Source organism: Scomber scombrus, chromosome 13 (genome assembly GCF_963691925.1).
Source record: "Scomber scombrus chromosome 13, fScoSco1.1, whole genome shotgun sequence".
In the NCBI taxonomy this organism is placed as follows: Eukaryota; Metazoa; Chordata; class Actinopteri; order Scombriformes; family Scombridae; genus Scomber; species Scomber scombrus.
The window spans coordinates 14,830,302-14,851,711 of record NC_084982.1 but is presented as its reverse complement, the minus strand read 5'-3'; the positions used below and the strand labels follow the sequence as shown (position 1 = coordinate 14,851,711).

Genomic DNA, 21,410 nt, shown 5'->3' with positions numbered 1-21,410 from the left:
TATGTGTGGGTTTTTTTCAGTTTAGTGTTGGCATGTAAAGACATTCTCTTTAAATGTGCATTTTAATTGTTTTAATTTACAAGACTCACACAAACCGAAATTAAAACAATTTCTTTTGGTTACAGGTACTTAAATTCAGAGACTTTCATCATCGACGTGAACCTGGTTTTTGATAACTGTGAAAAATTTAATGAAGACGATTCCACCATCGGACGAGCTGGCCACAACATGAGGAGATTCTTGGACAAACGCTGGACTGAGCTGCTGAAGTAAACATTTCAAGTGTGGACTTTCCATGCTGTCTACATATCAAACTCTTCACCTGTGACACTAAATCAATACATGGTTATAATAACACTATTGTGCAATGTGAGAGTGATCCTCCTACTCAACCTGGGAGAAATCACTTCATGGATTATTATATCAAAGTGCAATACTGTTTTCTTCATCAAAACGCACTGACTCTTGAACTTGATATTGTATTGGTCAATTACTTTTTTTTTTATCATCAGTACTATAACTTGATGTATTTATTTTGTCAGGTATTTATGTTATGATTCAGCCTTTTCTAAGGAAAAGTAAGAAAGATTGCACCACAGCTTTAAAAATATCTAAAGATTGTTTTGTCGACTATTAAACAAGCCAATCAAAAAAATAAATGTTTACAGCTTTGTGACTCTGGGGTGCCAGTAGATGTTCATCTGCATTTGTGATTAAATTGTGTAAAATACAAAGTGGTATCGCTGACACATGTACAGTGTTCATTTATGTCATTCGTCTTATTTCTAACATGTAAAGTGTGTACATACAGTACAGACTTGGTGAAAATATTGTTAATGCATAAGGATGATTGTAGCACTTCATATGTTGCCTGTGCTGAATATCCTCTCACACAATTGTATCCTCAGTATTACAGTGCCTGACCTCTGACCTCTAAACAGTGGATGATGGGTGTTTTTTTTATTTTTTATTTTTATTTTTTTTTCAGTGTGTGTGTACTGTATGTGTGTCCTGCACAATGTTACTGTAGGAAACCATTACATAAGAGGTTGAACTTTTCCTCTGGACAGAGTTGATGTGGTGCACAGTGTGTTTCATATCCAAGTGTTTCCTTCAGCCAGAGCCTCGTCAGACATCCTGTGGACAGACATGAAACCTAAATCCAGCTGTGAGTCCGAGTTATGGTCCACTTGAGACATCTCAAGACAGCTTGAAGTAACTGTTTTTTATACTGAATATTGTGAAATGAGTAGTGACTTTTGTAGGACACTTTATTTTTAAATAGTGGGTGTGTGGCACGGATAAAATAAATCTGTTTTTCAAAATGGCACCATTTAGCCCTCACTATCTGCCCTCTTTAAATGTATTGTTTTTCATTTATACAATATTTAAATAATTACTGAACATTTTAATCATGGATTTCATTTGTAACATTCTTTTTTATTTAGTGCCAGTTTTTAAGTGTTTACCTTGAGTATACTTCAGTTTCTACTGCACTTTGGGGGGGGGGGGGGGGGGGGGGGTATTGTGGTATTGTATCTTTTACTCCCCTGCATGTATTTGAAAGCTAATTTACAGATATATTTTACATACAAAACATGTGATCAACTAATATGACACATTGTTAGAGATAAAACTACCCACCAACATATAAGGCTGTTAAAATTCGCACCATCACCAGAAACAACATTAAAGTGCTGCCTGGACATTAACACATAACTATAATCTAGTAGGCTGTGATACTTCCACGTACATTTTGTTGGTTGAACTTGAAATACTTTGTACTTGTACTAAAGTAATGCTATTGTTTACATTGTGGTATCAGTTTTACATCAGTAAACTGCTTATTCCACTGTCCAGTGTCTTTCAGAGGCAGCAACAGTAACATCTACTTTCTGTAAATATAATTGGAAGAAGGGAGAATTTAAAGCCGCAAAAAGGAGAACTCGATTTTGACCTTTGTGTAACTCACAATTACTCAGCGTCACATGACTGATAAGTTGTGATAAACAGACTTTATAAAGCCTGGGCAGGAAGAACTTGGAGAGAAACCCTCCATGATTCACGGTGAGCAGGTTTGTCGTCAGCTGCTTCCTAACAGCTGTTTGTCACCTGACTCAGTTTCTTCACGGATTTTGTCTCACACGCGGATATTTGAGCATTTTGCGCCACCTTGTGTGTGAGCTGCTCCCTCTGCTGAGCCAACATACATCTTTGTCACAAAATGGTGTCACTGATTTACAGTCTACGACACCACACAGACGAGGTGAGCTGCTGCGCCTTCTCTCCGTCTCTACTCGCCACCGGCTCAATCGATAAAACCCTGCGCGTTTATAACACCGCAGACTTTTCGGAGCTTCCCTTCTCTCCTCTATTGGGCCATGGCTACGGGGTTCACAGCTGCTGCTTCAGTTCCTGTGGCAGCTACCTGCTCAGCTGCTCCACAGACGGATCCACCATCGTGTGGAGCTCGGAGACAGGTGAGAAGTCCGCGGTGCTGCAGCATCCGGGCCGCAGTCCGCTTCGAGTGTGCGCACTGTCGCCTGACTCCTCCCTGCTGCTGGCCGGGGCCTGTGATGGCACCGTGGCCCTCTGGGACCTCCCCTCTAAGACAATACGCAGGTACAGTGTAACACAGTGCTAATCAAATCTGAAACTGAGATAAACAGTATCAATAATGGCAATCTAGACCTAGTTTCTAGCCAAATTCAAGGCTTTGAGTGACAATTAAAGCACATGGAACTGTTCAAATCAACTATTTCTCTATAAATATTCATCAACTTACAACAAAGTTAAAGTTAGGAAAATATAGGCTTAGTTACTGGCTTAACACTAAAAAGCTTCAGTTCAGTGTAGAGCTACAACGATTAATCAATTAGTTGCAGACATAACAGACATTTGAGGATATAACTTTGGTCTTCCTTAGAGTAATGGAGAAAATAATCAATCATGAAAATAATCGTCAGTTGTTGTTTGGCAACACAAGCAAACAACCCAACAAGTAGTGTTAAAACGCTCTATTTTGAACAGCCACTTTGAGCAATTTTAATGAAAAGGAAAAAAATCCAAATATTGTATTTCCTGCTTCAAACGTCTCTAAAGTGAGGATTTGCTGCTTTTCTGTGTTTATTTCATTATAAATTCAGTCTTCATCTTTTTTTCTTCTTCATTGCACAAAATGTTGGTGCCTCCTTGGGCTATGCGCTTGTAAGACTGTAAAAATATAGCTCTAAACAGGGCCTCAAAAGAGAAATGTTAGGCCTAAATAAAATAATCATTCTTTAAGAAGGACAGTTTGACATCAGGTTACAGCTGTCTGTCAGTAGAGACACTAATGACAGTTCAGTGAGCTCCAACAGCTTGAAAAGTGTTTTGACACTTTAATGAAACAAGTTGACTGCACTGTCTTCATATTGTAAATTATGTCGTTTTAAATCTGAACATTTCGCCTCACAGATGCAGTGCAGTGAGCGAGGCCAGTATAGTGGCTTGCTGTTTCTCTCCCTGTGGCCAGATGTTTGTGACCGGCTGCACCTATGGAGACCTCAAACTTTGGGACGCGGACATTAGTCTCCTGCATGCTGAGAAGGACGCCCACGACCTGGGCGTCACCTGCTGCAAATTCGCACCTCAGTTCAAAGTTGGTGAGTGTTTAAAAGGGTCAGTTCACCCAAATCAACATATTTTCTTCCTATTATGTGATCACTTGTGATGTCTTAACATGCAGATAGTTTGGTTTTTGAGGTTTTGAGATACCCACCTCCTGCAAATTCTGTTACCACAAAGACTGGATTGATGAATGGAAGTTCATTCAAGATGCTGGATGTATTAAAAATAATTACATTTTACACACTATGACTAATGCTGAAACCATGACTTATCAATTCATTAGCCGCTTGATAGAAATTGACAACTTTTCTGATAATCAATTCATTATTTAAGTCATTGATCTAACAAACATATCAAACATTTGCTGGTGTCATCATCTAATGTGATAATTGCCTGTATTCCTCAGTTGTTGTTTGTTATCACAGTAAAGGTTAGAAAGAAGAAGGGAAAAAGAACTTTGACAGTCCAAACTGTGGACAGTTTTATTCCTTAAGGAGAGAGTAGTTCCACTTTTACACGATTTATTCCCATTTTCACAGATATGAGTTGCATATTATCCTTGAACAAACTGACATTCACAGTGTTTGTTCTTTGCTACTACTGAATATAATTTAAACACTTTTTTTATGCCACACACAGTGTAGAAGAAGCTTTCTACACTTCACAAACAAGCCGTCAGATGATATTTGTCTTGCAGGATTTAGATTCATTCAAGCATAAACAGTCAGAAAGTGTCTGTTTTTTTGCTCAGCAGATGGCTGTTGCGTGGAGTTTCGACTGGCCTCCTGCGGACAGGACAGCCAACTGAAAATATGGATTGTTTCCCAGCGTGAAGGAGCAGGTACGCTGATCCCCTCTGCCCGCTGCCTCAACTGAAAACTCTCTCACCCCATCGCCCATGAGAGGATGAGAGAGAAAGAAGGAGAAGCTGAGGGAGCTGAATGCTTTAACCTTGAAATCGCACTGCAGAAAAGAAGGATTTTATTAGTGTGTGGAATAAATCAGCTGCAGACTGACTCATTAATAATGGATCATTTTTAAGACATTCTGCTGAAATATAGCAGCAGCAGAGGACTGTGTGTGTGTGTGTGTGTGTGTGTGTGTGTGTGTGTGTGTGTGTGTGTGTGTGTGTGTGTGTGTGTGTGTGTGTGTGTGTGTGTGTGTGTGTGTGTGTGTGTGTGTGTGTGTGTGTGTGTGTGTGTGTGTAAGAGCTGGAGGGAAATCAGGTGCATATATCCACAGAGACGTTTATATCTTGTCCAACTGATAACAGAACAAGAACATTTCTAGTACGTTCACAATGGCTGTATTTATGTTAGTGCATGAAAACGCTGTGTTGTTAGTATTTAAGATGTGTTGCCATGGTAACGGCTGTTTCTGGGGAAGATGCAGTGTGTCCCACATGCTTGTGACCCGCTGCGGTCCACTGGGGATTTGTCATCTCTGAGCAGCTTGTAGAAGGACACAGAACAATGTCTGTCAGTGTTTATTTCTTTGAAAATGTAGCTGCTCAGGTTCTGTGCTGCAGAGCTTTCGTTTGTGAAATGTGCGTTTATGATCTCGGTGAGTGCAGTGGATGCTTGAACCTTTCCTCCACTCTTTATGAGAAGGAGACTCAAGTGTAGTTCAGGGAGGCAAGGGGCCCATTGTAAAGCTGACATTCATGTGTTCGTTCTTATGTCCCTGCCTACTTTCGTAATTTGATGACTCCATATCCAAAGGAAATGACCTCAAATCTTAAATGTTAATGTTAATTGTGCAATTCTTTTTTTTTCGTCATACTGCTGTTTTCCATCATATCATACATATTTATATAAATAGCAAATTAGCCTCCCACAGAGGCAGAAAACATGTTTTAACTTTAATAGGGAATGGGGAGGGTTTGATATAATACATGTGTGCTTACAGGGTGATGATTTAATTGCCACTATAGACCAATTCGTTTTGGCACATAGCATGATTGAACAATAAATTATGAGTCTACCCTCACAAGCATCTCTGTACAGTATCGAGCGACACAGCGTTATTGCCAAAAAGAAAATCTTTTGTTTCCAAGCCGCTGTCAGCAGGTGGCACAGCTGCAAGCCAGCAAGAGAGAAAAAAAAAGACAGAAAAAGAATTATTGACAGAAAGTTTGCTGTTATCACACTGTAGGGGGGAAAAAAGTGGATAGAGACAATGATGCCCAAAAGTGTGTGTGTGTGTGTGTGTGTGTGTGTGTGTGTGTGTGTGTGTGTGTGTGTGTGTGTGTGTGTGTGTGTGTGTGTGTGTGTGTGTGTGTGTGTGTGTGTGTGTGTGTCTGAATTGTAGTCTTTTTTAGAGGGGTGGACGGACAAATTGCAGGAGATAGGTTGCAGCACAATTTTAATGTGAACTCTAACCTCTCTGTGTTTGTGTGTGCGTGTATGTGTGTGTGTGTGTGCGTGCGGGCGTGTGCATGTGTGTGTGTGTGTGTTAATGACCACAGCATGTGTCGTGAAGCTGCTTCACGCTCTTACCAGCCAGTCGGCTCCAGTTCTGTCTTGTGCCTTCTCCTTTGATGGAGAGCTAGTTGTTTCAGGGTAAGACAGTCTCATCTCACTCACACACATAAATCACTGTTTGATTTCTTCACATCAGTGAGCAGCACTAATAAACACCTCCTCTGTTGCCAACTAAATATTGACCTTTATGCCTACCAGGCTAATGTATCTCAATGTCATGAGTTTTTTTTTTTTTGCTGTGAAATCATTTGCTCATTTGGGAGAAATTAATTCTAAATGAATCTCTCCTACATGTTTAAACTGCTCCTTTTTTTTTTACTAAGTTGTAAACAGCAGATGCCACTGCTGAGCACTGATCATGCTGTTCCCTCAGTCAGCCACAGGAGGAGTGTATTTTGTAGTGTTTTAGCTTTTGGTTGGGCCCTTCTCAGTACCCCTCTGCTGTTCCTGGCTTTAATTCAAACAAACTTAAGGCTGAACTGTGTTTTGTTTCTTGCAATCAGATGGAAACATTTGAATCCTTTTTCCTTTCATTATTTTTCTATAACGCAAATGCATGCATATGGATTCTGCAAATGAAATTTGCGTTGCAGTATATGACGCGGTAAGTGAAGCCTGCAAAACACTGTTAACTTTGCTGCTTTAGTTAAACATGGCCGAGGAGATTTCTGAACAGTAAACCACAGCCTCTGTAAACATTGAGATGCCACACATTCCTGTTTTGTCCACGTGTGTTTGTACTTTGTTTACAGAGCCGAGGAACCCTGCTCCATACTTTGACACAGCACGACAGGTAAATGAGCAGACCTCCCACCTGTATGTATGCAATCTCTACAGCTATCAGACAAGGCGCAGAATAGGAGTCCCCGTGTTTCAGATCCAAATGTGTGGTTTTTGCTTGATTAGTTTTTCTCAGAAGCGCTGGGTGCAGTGATGCAATAGTATACTCTCTAGCACTCTCTCTCCAGACAGTCATTGAAGTGGCTCCGCAGGTGGGGACCAGCAGAGTGCTTTGAAGTGCTTGAAAGGATTTAAGATACTGTACCATCTAAGACTGGACTTTTTTTTCTTTTTTTTTTTTGAAGGGTAGAGAGAACCTGACTTTTAAAGCTGATCTCTTCCTGTGCCCATTTCAGTCTGTCATACACACCCCATCACATTTCATTCCTGCTCCTCTTCTTCCTAACCTGCAGGTATGTGACTGCCGTTGCCCTGTCCCCCACCATGCCGTGGATTGCAACCGGCTCCATGGACAGAACAGTGAACGTGTGGAGAATAGGAGATGGAGATATTGGAGCTGGTGAGTGCTGAGTGAAGAGTTGTTTTGGTTTGCGCCTCCAAATGCACAATAACTCTTTTTTTCTTTTTTTTCCCCAAAACAGATTGTTAGCACTGGTGCAAAGCTTAGAAGCCATTTGGAGCACCAAAGCCTCCCAAAAGAGTGTTTTGGGAGCTATCCAGCCAGCAGCAGAAGCTCCTCTTACATGTGTATTGCTGTCTGGCTGCAGAGCCTAGAAGAGGAATTATGATTGATGTTTATCGGTGCAGCAGGGCAAACTATCGCAGATCCTCAGAGAGCTGTTGTTATTGAGGTGAATCCTCTTTAAAAAAAAAGAAAAAAAGCTAACATGAAAGATAACATTTGGAATCCTAAATGAAAAGGTCTAATCCTCAGACATCTGGAGGCCTTGAAGCTTCATCATGGCAGCTCCCCATCTGCCATTAGTCTAGGTTGACGTTGACAACCGCAAATTCCATCTCCATGAAGATCGTCTCTGCTTTCCTTTAATCTTCTTCTGTCTTTCTTTTCACATATTAAAGTTGTTCCCTTTTATGTTTTTTTTCTGCAGCAGCTGAGTCAAGGCAGGCAGTGTGCCAAGGTAAATAGATTCATCACTCTGATTTGCCTTTAAAAATCTTCACAGTAGTCGTTAAGGTAGTAACCGCCGCTCTTTTGTTTTAACATGCACTGCTTGAGTGAGAATGGGATAACAGGTGTTTCGGTGAAGTAACATCTTGATCAGTTGAAAACACTTTTATTTCTGAAGCCATTCAGGCAAATTTGTTTTTCTGTATATGAGAGCTTGTCATGTGATTGTGTGTTTGTAGTGTGTATATAGTTATAAAAAGCCTTGGTGAAGCTAATGAGGATCCTAAAAAACCCCAAAATGAAATAGTGACTGTCTGGCTTTAAAGGCGGCTATTATTCAATATTTTTCTTATTGTCAACAAATCCCATGAGAAGACCAAAGCTGTCAGTGTGTCAGTATGTCTCTCAACACTTTCTCAGCCCATTTGCTCCTAATGAATCATTAAAAATGGATTCCAAATATAAAATTCTCATTAGCTTCCTAAAAAAAAGGTCACTATAGTTTTTTATCAAACATGAGTAGAGACAAGTTTATCTGTTAATAGATATTTTATAGCACCATTCAACAAGGCAATTTAAAGTTATTTATATACTGTAAGACATAAAAAGGCATTAAGACAAGATATTAAATAAGCACAAGACAATATAAAAAGGCCCATACATTAAGTAGAATTGACATAGAATAGAAAAAATAGAAGATAAAAAATAAGATGAAATGGAGTAAAAAATTAAAGTGCAGCAACACTGCATTGTAATGTATGATTAAATAACCCCAAATTTAAGTAACATTAAACATAGTGAAATATTGTGACAGTTGTCACTGTAGTGCACGAGAGAACAGCTGTCAATCAACTCCCACATAGCAGACATCAAGGCTACTATAAGTCTTTAAATCTTATTATCAGAGCAATAATTTCCAAAATGACCACCGGCACACTTATGTGAGGGCCTGAATTTAATGATTGAGATCATAATGACTCCTTGAAAAAATGATTGATTTAGTATTTCTGGAGCAAAATTGAAGCTGGTGGCTGTCGCTTGTGTTGCACTTTAATGTACACTGACTTCAGACTGAAGTCATGGTAGCTGCTGCTTGGTACAAACTGCACTTGTCCGACATCTCCCTCACTCTCCTGTTTGTTTTGCTGCATCTGTTAGGGCGGAACAACTAACCAACCCCGTTATCGTTTTCATTAGTTCATAAAGTTTAGTGATATCACGATTCCCGGCATAGCTCAGCCCAACTTCAACCTGACCAGAGGTCTAATTAACCAGAGAGACTTAAGACACCTGTGTGGGTGTGCGGGTGGCAGATGCCCTCAGTAAAAGAAACAGAAATGTTGTCAGGTTATATTTTAAAAGTTGGAGCAGACCTCAATTTTTTATGGAAGATTGTTCCACATATGTGTTGCATAGAAACAGCTCATCCAAAATTAATTTTGACCCTGGAGGCAGCAGCCTGAAAAACCTGAGAGGTCTGGACGGTTTATAACATAGCAGCAGGTCCCAAATGTACATTGGACCGAAACCACTTGGTGCTTTAACTATTTTAAAAGATGTTCTCTGTGCATTTGATGGGCACTATTTTCAGCCAGGGATTAATGCACATTTTGTGAGCTATGTATGTATGTGAGTATTTATAGCAGCAGGGTGGTCTGTGTGTGTTTACTTAAGATAGACTACAAAGCTCATTTTCATCATAATGAAGGAACGTGTCACCCAGTGCAGCAATGCAGCTTCTGGAAAACAAAGGAGGTCTATAGCACAGGACTGAGGACTAAACCATATCGGGCTTTGAATACACAGACAATTCTCATTAGTCGGATCAGTTCATTGTTTGTTTTTGGTCGTTTCATGGGACTTGTTGATAATGAGAAAAAATAGAATGAATGGAGAAAATGAAGAGAGCTTCATATGTGCATCTGCCCAAGTAATTAAACAGTGCAGTCTGAGCTGTCCCAGTCTGCAGCGAAGCTCTGAGGTTTTCATGCTTCTGGCACAGTGTTTCCATGACTCAGTCACTTAGACTGGGAGACTCCACGCTCAGTCAGCCAGGGTTGCAGAGAGGGAGGTGATGTTACTCCAGTCTGCTCACTGTCCTGCACACTCCCACTGAGTACAGCTGGATGGTGTGTTTCTCTTGCTTAATAAAGACAATATCACCTTTAACTGAACGCTGTTGAAGATATAAATTGCAAGTTCTGTATTTTTGTATTTTCAAAGATAACTGGTCACAAGAAGGCAATTATGTCAAAAAGGCTTGTGAAGGCATGTTCTCAGGGAGTTTTGAAACTCTGCCTTTTGTGAAGGAAAATAGCCTAATATAAGCTTGTGTGTGTGTGTGTGTGTGTGTGTGTGTGTGTGTGTGTGTGTGTGTGTGTGTGTGTGTGTGTGTGTGTGTGTGTGTGTGTGTGTGTGTGTGTGTGTGTGTGTGTGTGTGTGTGTGTGTGTGTGTGTGTGTGTGTGTGTGTGTGTGTGCCCCCAGGAAGTAGTTGTCACTTTCATATCAATGCAGAGTGAGTGTGTCAGTTTTGTGGAAAAGTGTCCAGTGATATCGTTTGTTTGCATCAGATTAAGTTTCTTCACAGTAAAAGGGGGGCGGGGGGTGTAACAGCAAAGCACTTCCTCCCTTTCCTGTTGTGTGTTTTGCAGGAAGGAAGTTGCCGGGTCACTCCAGGCTGCTGCTAGCTGATTGGTCAGAGGAGGATGTGCAGACTTGGCTGTGTGAGGAAGGACTGGAGGAGCTCATCAGCGTCTTTAAAGTCAACAACATGGACGGACCAGAGCTCAGCCAGCTGGACAAGGAAACATCGGCCGAGCTGGGAATCGGTGAGAACAGAATATGAAACACAGTCACGTCCATCAGTGTTGCAGCATAAACACATTAACAGGGATGGTGGGATTCAGTGTTTTCATGGGGATTTGTTAGACCCTAAAATATGACAACCCTGAATTGGATAGTGTAATATAAGCCGCTTTTATCAATGCTCTGATTTATTCCCCTGCAAAACTCTTCCCAAATAGTGATCTGATTTATGGAGCTGCAGCATTTCTGTCCGCTTATACAAACACAAATCACACTGTGAGGACAGAACCCCACGGGATGACCTTTACGTCACAAACAATGATAATCCCTCTGAAAATAAGATTGGTGGATACAGGGTTGTCCAAGGTCTCAGCTTGGAAAGTCACTATAAAAACTGTAACTAGAGAATAAAAAGTCCCCCTCCAACCCACCCCCGCAGTACTGTAGACGAACACACTGTAGACTTTGGTGTACATGCTGCAATCCCATCGAAGCACCAAATGTACAACTATCAGCATTAGTAGGTTTACCTCCAACGAGGGAGCTGTGTTTTCAATCTTCCTGTGTTTGTTTGTCTGGGATTTAACGGGAAAAGTGCTCAACAGATTTAAATTACATTTGGTGGAAGGTCAGCCGGGTCATCATAATATGGCTCTTTACTTTACATTTCCACCTTGGTCCAGATGCATAAAACGTTCAACTAAAACAGAAAGAAATATGCACAGGTAGACTTATAAAATCTTTGCTTTTGCTTAATTCTGTTTTGTAATTCATGCTCGTAGGGAAACTCGGCAGCAATCAACTGGTACTTTATCAAAACTTAAAACTTAAATTAATGTTTTATCATTTAAGATTTGATCTCTCACATACATGTACAGTGAATATGACCTTATATCAATCGAGTGTCTAAGGATGCAGGAGGATGTATCGCTGTACAGATTATAAAGCCCCCTGAGGCAAATTTGTGGTTTGTGATATTTTGTTTGTGCTGTTCACATAAAAAATGACTTGACGTGATATTTATGTTACACAGATTGAAAAAAGGAAAAGACAAGAGGAAAAATGATTAGCAATAAAGAGGGCTTGAATATAAAGTAGCAATTTGAGTTAACAGCAGGACCATAATTAGGGGAAAGAGAAGCTATATGTATTCTATCATTATTTAACAGTGTATTAACAGTGTATTAAAAATACTCGTCAGAGGAGTATATCCTGTCGATTGATGTTTATGGGATCCTTCAATAATACATTTGGGCTATTCAGTAAAGAAAAAATCCTGGCCTCTGTTTGACAGCCTAAACGACAGTTTTTCAAATGCCACAATTCGTCCAAGCTGAGTAATCCAGCCGTTAGCCGTCAGGGCAGCTGGTGTTTTCTGTGTATTTGGTAATAAGCTTACGTCCCAACATCAATATTGTTTGAAACCACTCAGCGTCAGGGGGTGGGGGTTGGGGGTTGGGGTGAATGCTTCTTTCCAACAAGAAGCATTTTCTCTGTACATACATCTGTATATTTGTGTGCATGTGTATATACTAAATATATTATACAAATATATTAATGTATTGTATTGTATACCTGGGCAAATATTGGAGTAGAAAATGATAATTATGAAAAAAAAGAAGATTACTTTACCAACGTACACACATTCCCACCGTAAGTTAAAAGCTCATCATTTCTACTGGTGAAATAACACACCTAGTGGTTGTTAACCTTAGATTGTGCATCCTTGGCAGAGATATGTGTCCACTTTGCTGCTTTCTAGTTAGTATTTTAATATTGATAATTTCAGCTGAACATTCTGCTGTCTTGAATTCTTATTTAAACACACAGTTTTCAGGCGTTCACAAGCAGCTTGAATGCTGTGATGCCCTGAAAAGCTGTCTTTATTCTGATTATGGGTCGTTTGTGCCAACTGTAATCATGTAACAAGCTGCATCAAAGTCCCACCCTCAATCACAGTAAAAACACCCTTTTGACTGTTGTTGCGTTTGCTTTAATTGGACGGCAGTAGACACAGAAGTCAACTGTAATGCCAACCTGCACTGCAGGACCGAGCATCACTTCTGCGTGTGTTTGGTATGGAGGACATCTCTCATTGTTACCGCTAGAATGAGGACAGAGGAGACAGCAGATTGCCACAACTCCTGTCCTTTTTTGCTGTGCAACCAACAACTATCATTTTCCGTGCGTGCCGTTTGTGCAAATGAGCACACACGTACGCACGCACACACACACACACACACACACACACACACACACACACACACACACACAACAAAATTAGATTCCAGCGCACTTGATGAAATATTCATGAATCTTTGAGTAAGGGGAGGGGAAAAAAGTTTCTCTTGGATATAATTAAGTGTATCACTGCGGAGTCAAGCTCGTTCTGCAGTTTTATTGTAGCGTCTCATCAAATTATCAGTCTAAATGTAAGGTGGACAATATAGTACTTATGGCTAGTGCTGCCATGAAAAACTCACATTATTACCCTATAGAGATATTGAATGCAGGTTATCCATCCAAGAGCAGTTTATAGGATTCATCAGAAAACATAAAAGGTTGAACATGTTTCATGGAGAGAAGTCATTTTGATTGATCACTGAAATCTTTTGTGACATTGTTACTTCTGCAGAGATACATGCAGGGTTTGAAAGACCCTGCATGTAGCTCTGCTGTAAAAAAAAAAGAAAAAGAAAAAAAAAAGCAGCTCCAGTCTTCATGTGATGTGGTGTTTGAATACTTTCTTCCTTCCCCCCCATCCTTCCCTACTTCCTGCTCTATGAATGAGTGCAGGAGAAAGACAAACTCACATTTAATTTTGCTGCAGTAAGAGAAACAGCCAGTCCTCAGCAGCAACAGAGGCTGATTAGATCTCTTCAGTTTGTTCGAGACTGATTACGTCCTTTAATTGGATAAGATTTCTTCAGAACTCAATGCTAATAATGTAAATTATGATATATGGGAGGAAGTGGTAAAGCAGGGATGGAAGTAATTAATTACTTTTACTGTAACTAAGTAGTTTTTTATGATTTTGCCATTTTACGTAATATAAAGTACTTTTTTTATCTGCAGTATTGTACTTTGCTACATTTCAATTTGCATCAGTTATACAGTAAGAACAAAAGTCATCAAAAAGTCATGATAAGCCATGTGTGTGGAAAAGTGTTTGAACAGGACAAAAAAGGCACAACATAATACTAATAAAATTAAGGATAAAGGCATTTCTTGGTTATGGTTAGTATTATTGCAAAGGTTACATCTATAGTCTGCCTTAATGGATCACTGATTTGATGCAGCATGGCAAGCATTAAGTGACCTGAATTGAACCACCCACGATGTTGACGACCATCAGCATGCTGAGTGTACATGCAGCTAAAATGCTCCTTCCTCAGGTTATGAACTTTTACCTTCATGGCGTAGTTACAATCCCTATTGTAACTGCAGAGTGCTCACTCAGCTCCAAGAGGGGGGGGGGAACAGCAGTATTTGAGGAGCACAGTGGGAGTGGAGGTTTATATTCCACATTAAATTAATGAGCAGAGAAATTGAACGTTGAGCAGATTGTGGAGAGCCTCACAAAGCACAGAGGTTCAGACATGTGAGAACAACAACAAACTCACTTATAGGTGCAACTCAATCTGCAGAGGAGAACGTCAATAACTGCTGCATTGTGTTGGTGTTTGTGTGTGCTGCAGCTGCTAAGTTTATTGTTTATACATATTTGTGTTACCTTGGTGATGGTGCTGCTATTATAAGAGGTATCAGGTTATTGAATTTATGTATGTATGGCTTGTTGCACCTGCAGCAGTGACATTATTTTAGTGCACAGTCATTGTCTGCATTTTATTCTCTTTTCAGGTTAATTCTTGTGAGGCTATACTGACGACAGCAGTTGTATAGGTCTATTTATAATTGATAATCAGCTGTATGCACAGACTGCAAAGTGCCCCTCAATAGAAAAGAATATATTGTTGTTCTCGATGGTGAGAATAGGAACAGCGTGATGTTGTTCTGCCTATCAGTGCATATGTAATGTGTTTTGTGTTATAGCTTTGGTGTTCTTTAATTTAATTGTTGTATCATATATCATCATCACATAACATTTTATTTGAAGTCTCTCCCATGTGGCACATATTCATCAGAAGCAACTTTAAGCCATAGTTTAATGGGCCGTTCCCAAATTCAATTTGGTATTTTGTGACATGATTTCCAAACAAACATTAACTCTAAGCTAGAACCAGATGCTTTATTAAGCATTCCCAGCACATGTGAATCACTGGTAAGCCTCACTAAAGCTCAGAAACACTTCCCTCATTACAGCAACAAACCCCAAGAAACCAAACAAACCCCCCACCCCACCCCAAAAAAAGTAAAATACTGACATCTTGGACTATTGTTCCAACGAAACAGTGTGACTTATTAATACTGTACATTTTGAGAGGGTTAAAATCCATCACATTTTCAGCTTCAACCTGCATTTCATTATAGGGCTCCTTGTAGCAATAAGATTAGAATCACACACTATCATTTTTGTTTAAAGAGTATCCTACTAAAGCTACCCCAGTATATTTCATCTCCTCAAATTTAAAAATACTGATCCCCACACTAAATTGTGACACATCTCGGTACCCCACGAGTAAATAGTGATCTTGGAAAGTCTTTACACTATATAAATGTCATGAAATAAGAAGGACTGAAAGACTTGAATGTCTCATTCCGCTGGGTGATTTTAAGCTTTTAACTTTAGATCTTTTTTAGAGACGTGATTGTATCTGATGTGGTTTGTATGTGTTTTCTGTGTGACTGGCTGCACCTATTTCCTCTGTTGTGCTCAGGTCTCTCTTGCATTATCTGATTAAATTAAGCTAGTTTGAAACCTCAATGGCAGCACCCCTACACAACAACACACCACTAATCTGCAAAGGTCATCCCTCAGTCGTAGCTGAAAGTAAAATTTGCAGCATTCAAAGGGTGCTGTTCCTCGTTTGGACTGTCTGAGTTTTATTTTCTGGTGATATAATGAGAGGTGTCAACTTTTAACTACAACCCACACAAACTCCACTGGAGAGAGACAACTCGTCTGTTGTAAAACAGCGATCAACACGCACTAAATGAGTCTGGCTCTGTGTGTCTCAGTGCAGATTGATCGAGGAGAAGTCCAGATTTATTCTTGCGTTTGTTTTATCGGAGAAACCAGAGAGCTTTCTGCTGAGTGTGTGTCACCTCACTGATTCACTGTCACAGAAAGATGCTTAAGACGTGCTGCAGTAACATGTAGTAATAGAACGGTGACTTTGTTTATGTCTGTTATGAAGTCTTTGATGACAAATGAATGGTTACATGTTGGATACAAACAAACTCTACTGCACTAAGTTTAAAGTGTTACAAGACATTGCACCACATGTGATGTCATTTACCCGCTGTGCTGAACAGAATACTGAACAGTGTGCTGGTTTCTCAGACTCTGTGGGCCTCCGCGGTCGTCTCCTGAGGAAAATTGAGGCCCTGAAGGCAGAGGAGAGCGGTTCAGAGACCCCTGATGAATTTCTATGCCCAATCACCAGAGAGCTGATGAAGGAGCCGGTCATTGCCGCAGGTCAGACGACCAATGCTCAAAACATTTACCTCTCTGTGTTTCATTTACTGTCACAAGCTTCACAACTACGCTTTCCACAAACATGATGTCAGAGTGTATATAAGGTGTAATAATGTGTCCCTGCTCCACAGATGGATATTCTTACGAGCGCGAATCCATCGAGAGCTGGATCAGAGGCAAGACCAAAACCAGTCCCATGACAAACCTGCCCCTACAGACCACACTCCTCACCCCCAACAGATCCCTGAAGATGGCGATAGCACGGTGGAAGTCCAGCAGCTCATTTTAGCCTCATATTTTCAGAATCACACTAAACAGGTACTTCATCATTAAACTGTAGCTGCTCATCTGATACCAAGTGCTCTTATTATCAGTAAAAGTAATTTCCAATAAAGTTCTGTTCAGGGTCCCAGTCAGTATCACATCTGACAAGGTAAGCAGATATTTACCAAATAAAATACTCTTCCTATTAAGAGACATGCCTTTATAGGCTATCTGCTAATTATTAAGATATTATACTATATATCTGAAGACACAATTTAATGGATTAAAACAACACAAATTTCGAAAGAAGAAAAATCTCATTCTTTTTTTCAGTCTTGTACTTGTTTCTGTAAACTGCTGCTATTTACTCGGTCTGGTATAACCAGTAGCTAACAGTGGCTAACAAGCTAGCTAACTTTGGAAAGATATTGCTTTGTAACTGACATTATGCTTCGTCTCTGCTCTTGCTACAGTTACACCTGTCACAGATAATCGTTTCAGTAACACACTGTACGTAGCAAGAAATCTATGGAAAGTCAATGAGCCATTATACTGTAATTACCACCAGTCGCCACTGTTAAGCAAATCTCACATAATCTGATGATTATTTGTGATTATGCATGAACTGTAGGGTTTTTTTAGAATGACAATTATTAAATATCCTCCTAAAATAAGAGTCAGCAGACCTGTTTGTTTTTTCCCTCAGTGGGTCTTTATTATCTCTCCCATGGTGGCTATGGCAGTAATGCTCTATTACAGTATGTGATCACAGCTAATAAAGCTCACAATACTGAAAACATGGCAACAATTGCATTTAACATACATATTAAAATAGAGCCGATGGCACTGTGCCCCAAACTTTTTTTATAGTTATTTTTTTTACTCTGAAATATACTGTAAACTGCAATTGTAGCATGCACTTAAACTCAATATTACTGAGAATCATAAAATGTCTTAGTAGCTGTGCAAAAATAACTATATAAAATATATTGCTTTTACAATTAAGCCATCGGCGCTGTAAATAAATTAAACTAGACAGCAACAACAAGCAGAAACAGAAATTATTTCAATTCCATGTTAATGATTTATATAATGTACAAACATATTTAACAAATGCTTTTTTAGAACATTTAACACCATTTAAACAACATTGTGCATAAAACTTAAAATACACCAGTCTGAACTTACACTGAACATGTTCCTTCACTGAAAAGAAGGAAAAGTACATATTTATACAATATACACAACATGAGGATCTATAACATCCTTCGTAAAACACAGGAATGCCCGTCCGTTAGACTTTCTTACACCTTCACTGTGGAGTTTCTTCTCCTTATTTCTTTCAGCACCATGGACGAAATGAACATAATTCAAACCCTATTCAACTCTTATTAAACTGCTCTGTGATAATGCATTACAATACATCATGTTGTAACTGAATGTTGTTATAAGCACTTAAATGGCCTAACTGTGTATAAAGTGCTTGCTGTCACTGTTTTGTTGATGAGGACTGTACAGTACATGCCCAAATACTTCCTTCAGTGCAATGTCTCCAGCTTGGCTGAACGACGGTGGACATGTTGTCTTGTAACAGAAGCTGACAGCCACAAGCGGCAGGTTGGGAGGAGAGAAATCTGGAGCACACTGCTTGCAGTCTGTATTCACACATACTGTGCTTCTTACAAGGCTTAAGAGTGACACTGTACTCTGTCTGGGGCTGGTTAAAAAAGGTAAAACAATTATTTTTGCTAGGGTGTGTGCGTTGTGGACTGTATGAGATAGAACAAATATCTCTACACATTCGACTCTATAAATGATCGCTTTGGTTTCATAGAAGCTATGTGAATGGCAGGATTATCTCGGGCTAGGCCAGGCTGCTTGGGCTTACTGTCCATGAACGTGTGCTGCATCGCCAGTGCTGGCTTGGACTCTTTGTAACAGTTGGTGGGTTGGCAGAACTTCTCCGTGAATTCCTTGGCGAGCATGCCGTTTTGTAAGCTACTCATTGCCATAGCACCCTGAGGTGAAGGAGGTTTGTGCTGCTCCTGGTAAGTGCTCACTGTTTTGGTGTAAGGCAGCTCACAGTCGACAGACTGCAGGCCCATTGTTGAAATGTTGTGACACACCAGACCGTCAGACGAGTGGTTCAGCCAGCTGCGGCCAGTAGACTGCAGGCTTGGGTGACTCTGCAGGACGTGGTGGTGCTGCTGCTGTTGGATTTGCTGTTGTTGGAGCTGTTGCTGAAAGCGTGCCGTCTTGTCAGTAATACCCATGAAGGGTCTGGGTTTTGCAGTAGAGCTGGCCTGTTGGCTGTGCTTCGTCTTGTCCGAGATCTTGGTGCGGACGTCTGGTCCCAGCTTGCCGCTGTCAGATAGGCTACTGCTGGAGGCCAAGCTGCTGGTAGAACTGGACACACGCATGCTGCTGCTGCCTGCTCCCTGCAATCCTACTGAACCACACATCCCTTCCTTTCCTGGGTCGGTATGGCTTCCCTGGGGACCAGGACCGGAGAAGGCCAACCCATCCAGGGAGGATGCAGAGTGGGCCGACAACCTGTCTTGCACCAGACCCTTCGAGCTGCTGCAAGATGAGTAGGAGGCCTGGGAGGAATGGAGGCTCTCTTTTTCACAGCTTTGACCCATGGAGGTGGAGGCAGCTGCTAGTGACTTACGGTTCCCATAAATGGACTCGTCAGATGTGGGGGGAAGAGGACTGATGTCGATGCCTGGCCCGGGCTTCAGCATGCTGGACATATGTCGGCTGGGTAGAGGACTGGAAGGACCATACTGGGATTTGGCCCCTGTTGTTCGGCCCCCAACAGCCCCACCGCCAGCTTGCATGGAGCTCAAATGCTGGTTGGTCTTGACTATCTGGGCTTGCTTGGTGGACTGTAGGACCAGACCCTGTTGGGCCTCCCGGTGTTCTCGGGGGTACCGGTGGAGGGGAAGCCTGCCGGGGCCTGGGGGGGAGCTGGGGTTGAGACTCTGGTGACCCAGACTGTTGCTGACAGGCTCGGAGGGTAAGACTCTGTTGTAGGGGTAACTGTTCTGTGACCAGCAGGCTTCAGGTGTCCTGTCATGCTGTGAGGTCGCCTCTTCCTCTTCCTCCTCTTCCAGGATGTCTCTTTGGCCTTCTACGCTCCTGGCAAGGCTGTGCTCTAAAGGGTCCTCTTGTCCTTCGTCTTGCTCCTGGTCAGACTCGTGGCCTCCTGACGCCTGGCTGGAGGCAGCTGCAGCCCCAGCGAGGCCTCCTTTGGTCTGAGTGCGCTGCATTTGTTTACACTCTTCTTCAACTCGAGCCAGCAAGCGACGGATTTCCCGGTTATTGGGGCACAGCTTGGCTGCTTCATGCAGGTCAGCCAGGGCCGCCATAAACTGCCTGTGGATGGAAAAGAGAATGGAGAGGGACATTGTTGGCAGATCCAGACTGCATAATTCACTATCAAAAACAAACTGTTGCGTTGGTCTGGCACTGCACTGTGTGTTTACCTGCTGCTCCTTTTAGCTCTTGCACGGGCATAGTAGGCCTCATAGGATTTGGGTTTCAGCTCCAGTGCTTTTGTTGCAAATTCCTCAGCCATCCCAAAGTCCTATAAAAGGACAAAATATTCAACAACATAGTTTCAATAACACATATTAACATTTTAAATAAACCTTAATGTTTGTCCTTGTGCTGGTTATGACTTATTAATGCAGCTGTTGCTTTGAGGGCAGTTTTCTTCCATTTTCTTTTTTCATCACAGACATTATTTTTGAACGCTGAGTAATGACTGAAATCGATCCATATCATCTCGCTCCAGTACTTACGCAGGTAAACTGGTGAACAGCTAACTGAACAGACAAATACATTTGAGGATATTGAGTCCACTGCCCAGTGTATTTGTAGCTTTCTGCTCACCTCCTCCCTGTTGTCTTCTGAACAAGCTTTCCCTGCCCACACTCGATCAGTTCATTTCACAAACCGGAGCCTTGCTCCCAGATTTATTTATTTTTGTCTAAACTTTTAAAAGAATTTGGAAAGCTACCCAGAAAAGTCTTTTGTTCTGCAAATATCCATTTAGAGATGAATGATATTGATATTCATTACCCTGATTGAGTAAAAATGTGGTAAGGAAATGCCATTTTAAGTTACTAAAGGATCAAGCTAAAAATACAGCACTGCCTGAGGAGAAAAGAAAAAAAGTGTCTCGTGAGAGTCTTACATTAGTTTTTCTGCGACAGCGCGAGAGATTGAGGTACAGAGAGACCCTCAGGTCTTTAAATGCCTTCAGGTCATCACCAAAGCCTTCTCTAGGAAACTTCCTCAGGGCGTACTGGTACCTCTGGGCTGCCTCTTTCATCTTCCCTTTCTGAAGGACACATGGAGGGCAATCACACGCAGTGAGGAAGAGGACAGAACCAGAAGGAAAGAGGGGAAAAGAAGCAGGACAAGGTATTCATCAGATACTCCCCCACAATAGCTGTTACTTTCTGGCTCAAGCCCTCCCTCCTCATCAATCACACACACACTCACACACACACACACCTGGCAGGATTGTCCTTTCTGCCAGAAAACTCAATCTGTTAAATGTCAGGCATAGATCATGGCTCCTTTGGTAAGCGGTGTGGAACATACACATCCATTCATTTTCTGCATTTGACTGAGTCAGAAAAAGATGATAATCACTTCATTTTTATACTGAATCTGATTATACTGTTCACTGCTTTTTTCGCTTCCATTTAAAAAAAACCAAAACAAATCATGGCATTGTTTAATAATAACTCTAGGCTACGTCTGTCT

The 21,410-nt window shown here is 41.1% G+C and overlaps 3 protein-coding genes across 5 annotated transcripts in view; 2 read left to right on the top strand and 1 right to left on the bottom strand.

The window, feature by feature from the left end:
- Positions 1–1,330, top strand: part of LOC133992728 (bromodomain adjacent to zinc finger domain protein 2B-like) — a 52,266-nt gene extending 50,936 nt beyond the window's left edge. For both annotated transcript variants that reach the window (XM_062431443.1, XM_062431441.1), the window contains one exon: positions 126–1,330. In XM_062431443.1, coding sequence (XP_062287427.1) covers positions 126–273 — 148 coding nt within the window. In that variant the 3' untranslated portion in view covers positions 274–1,330. The remainder of the gene's footprint in view (positions 1–125) is intronic.
- A 743-nt stretch (positions 1,331–2,073) lies between these two features.
- LOC133992527 (WD repeat, SAM and U-box domain-containing protein 1-like) lies at positions 2,074–16,800 on the top strand. Its single transcript, XM_062431173.1, has 12 exons — positions 2,074–2,622; positions 3,457–3,644; positions 4,364–4,450; positions 6,077–6,170; positions 6,233–6,255; positions 6,686–6,696; positions 6,845–6,885; positions 7,286–7,392; positions 7,943–7,972; positions 10,615–10,791; positions 16,233–16,367; positions 16,499–16,800. Exons 1-12 carry the CDS (start codon positions 2,225–2,227, stop codon positions 16,654–16,656), a joined length of 1,449 nt encoding a protein of 482 aa, XP_062287157.1. The 5' UTR covers positions 2,074–2,224; the 3' UTR covers positions 16,657–16,800.
- A 532-nt stretch (positions 16,801–17,332) lies between these two features.
- tanc1b (tetratricopeptide repeat, ankyrin repeat and coiled-coil containing 1b) overlaps positions 17,333–21,410 on the bottom strand; it is a 108,605-nt gene continuing 104,527 nt past the window's right edge. The window contains exons 24-26 of one of the 2 annotated variants that reach the window (XM_062431171.1): positions 20,833–20,979; positions 20,120–20,220; positions 17,333–20,009 (exon numbers count right to left, since the gene is read on the bottom strand). In XM_062431171.1, the coding sequence (XP_062287155.1) occupies positions 18,425–20,009; positions 20,120–20,220; positions 20,833–20,979 (1,833 nt within the window). In that variant the 3' untranslated portion in view covers positions 17,333–18,424. Of the gene's footprint in view, positions 20,010–20,115; positions 20,221–20,832; positions 20,980–21,410 lie in introns of those variants that run through there. The other variant, XM_062431172.1, reaches the window with a different exon arrangement.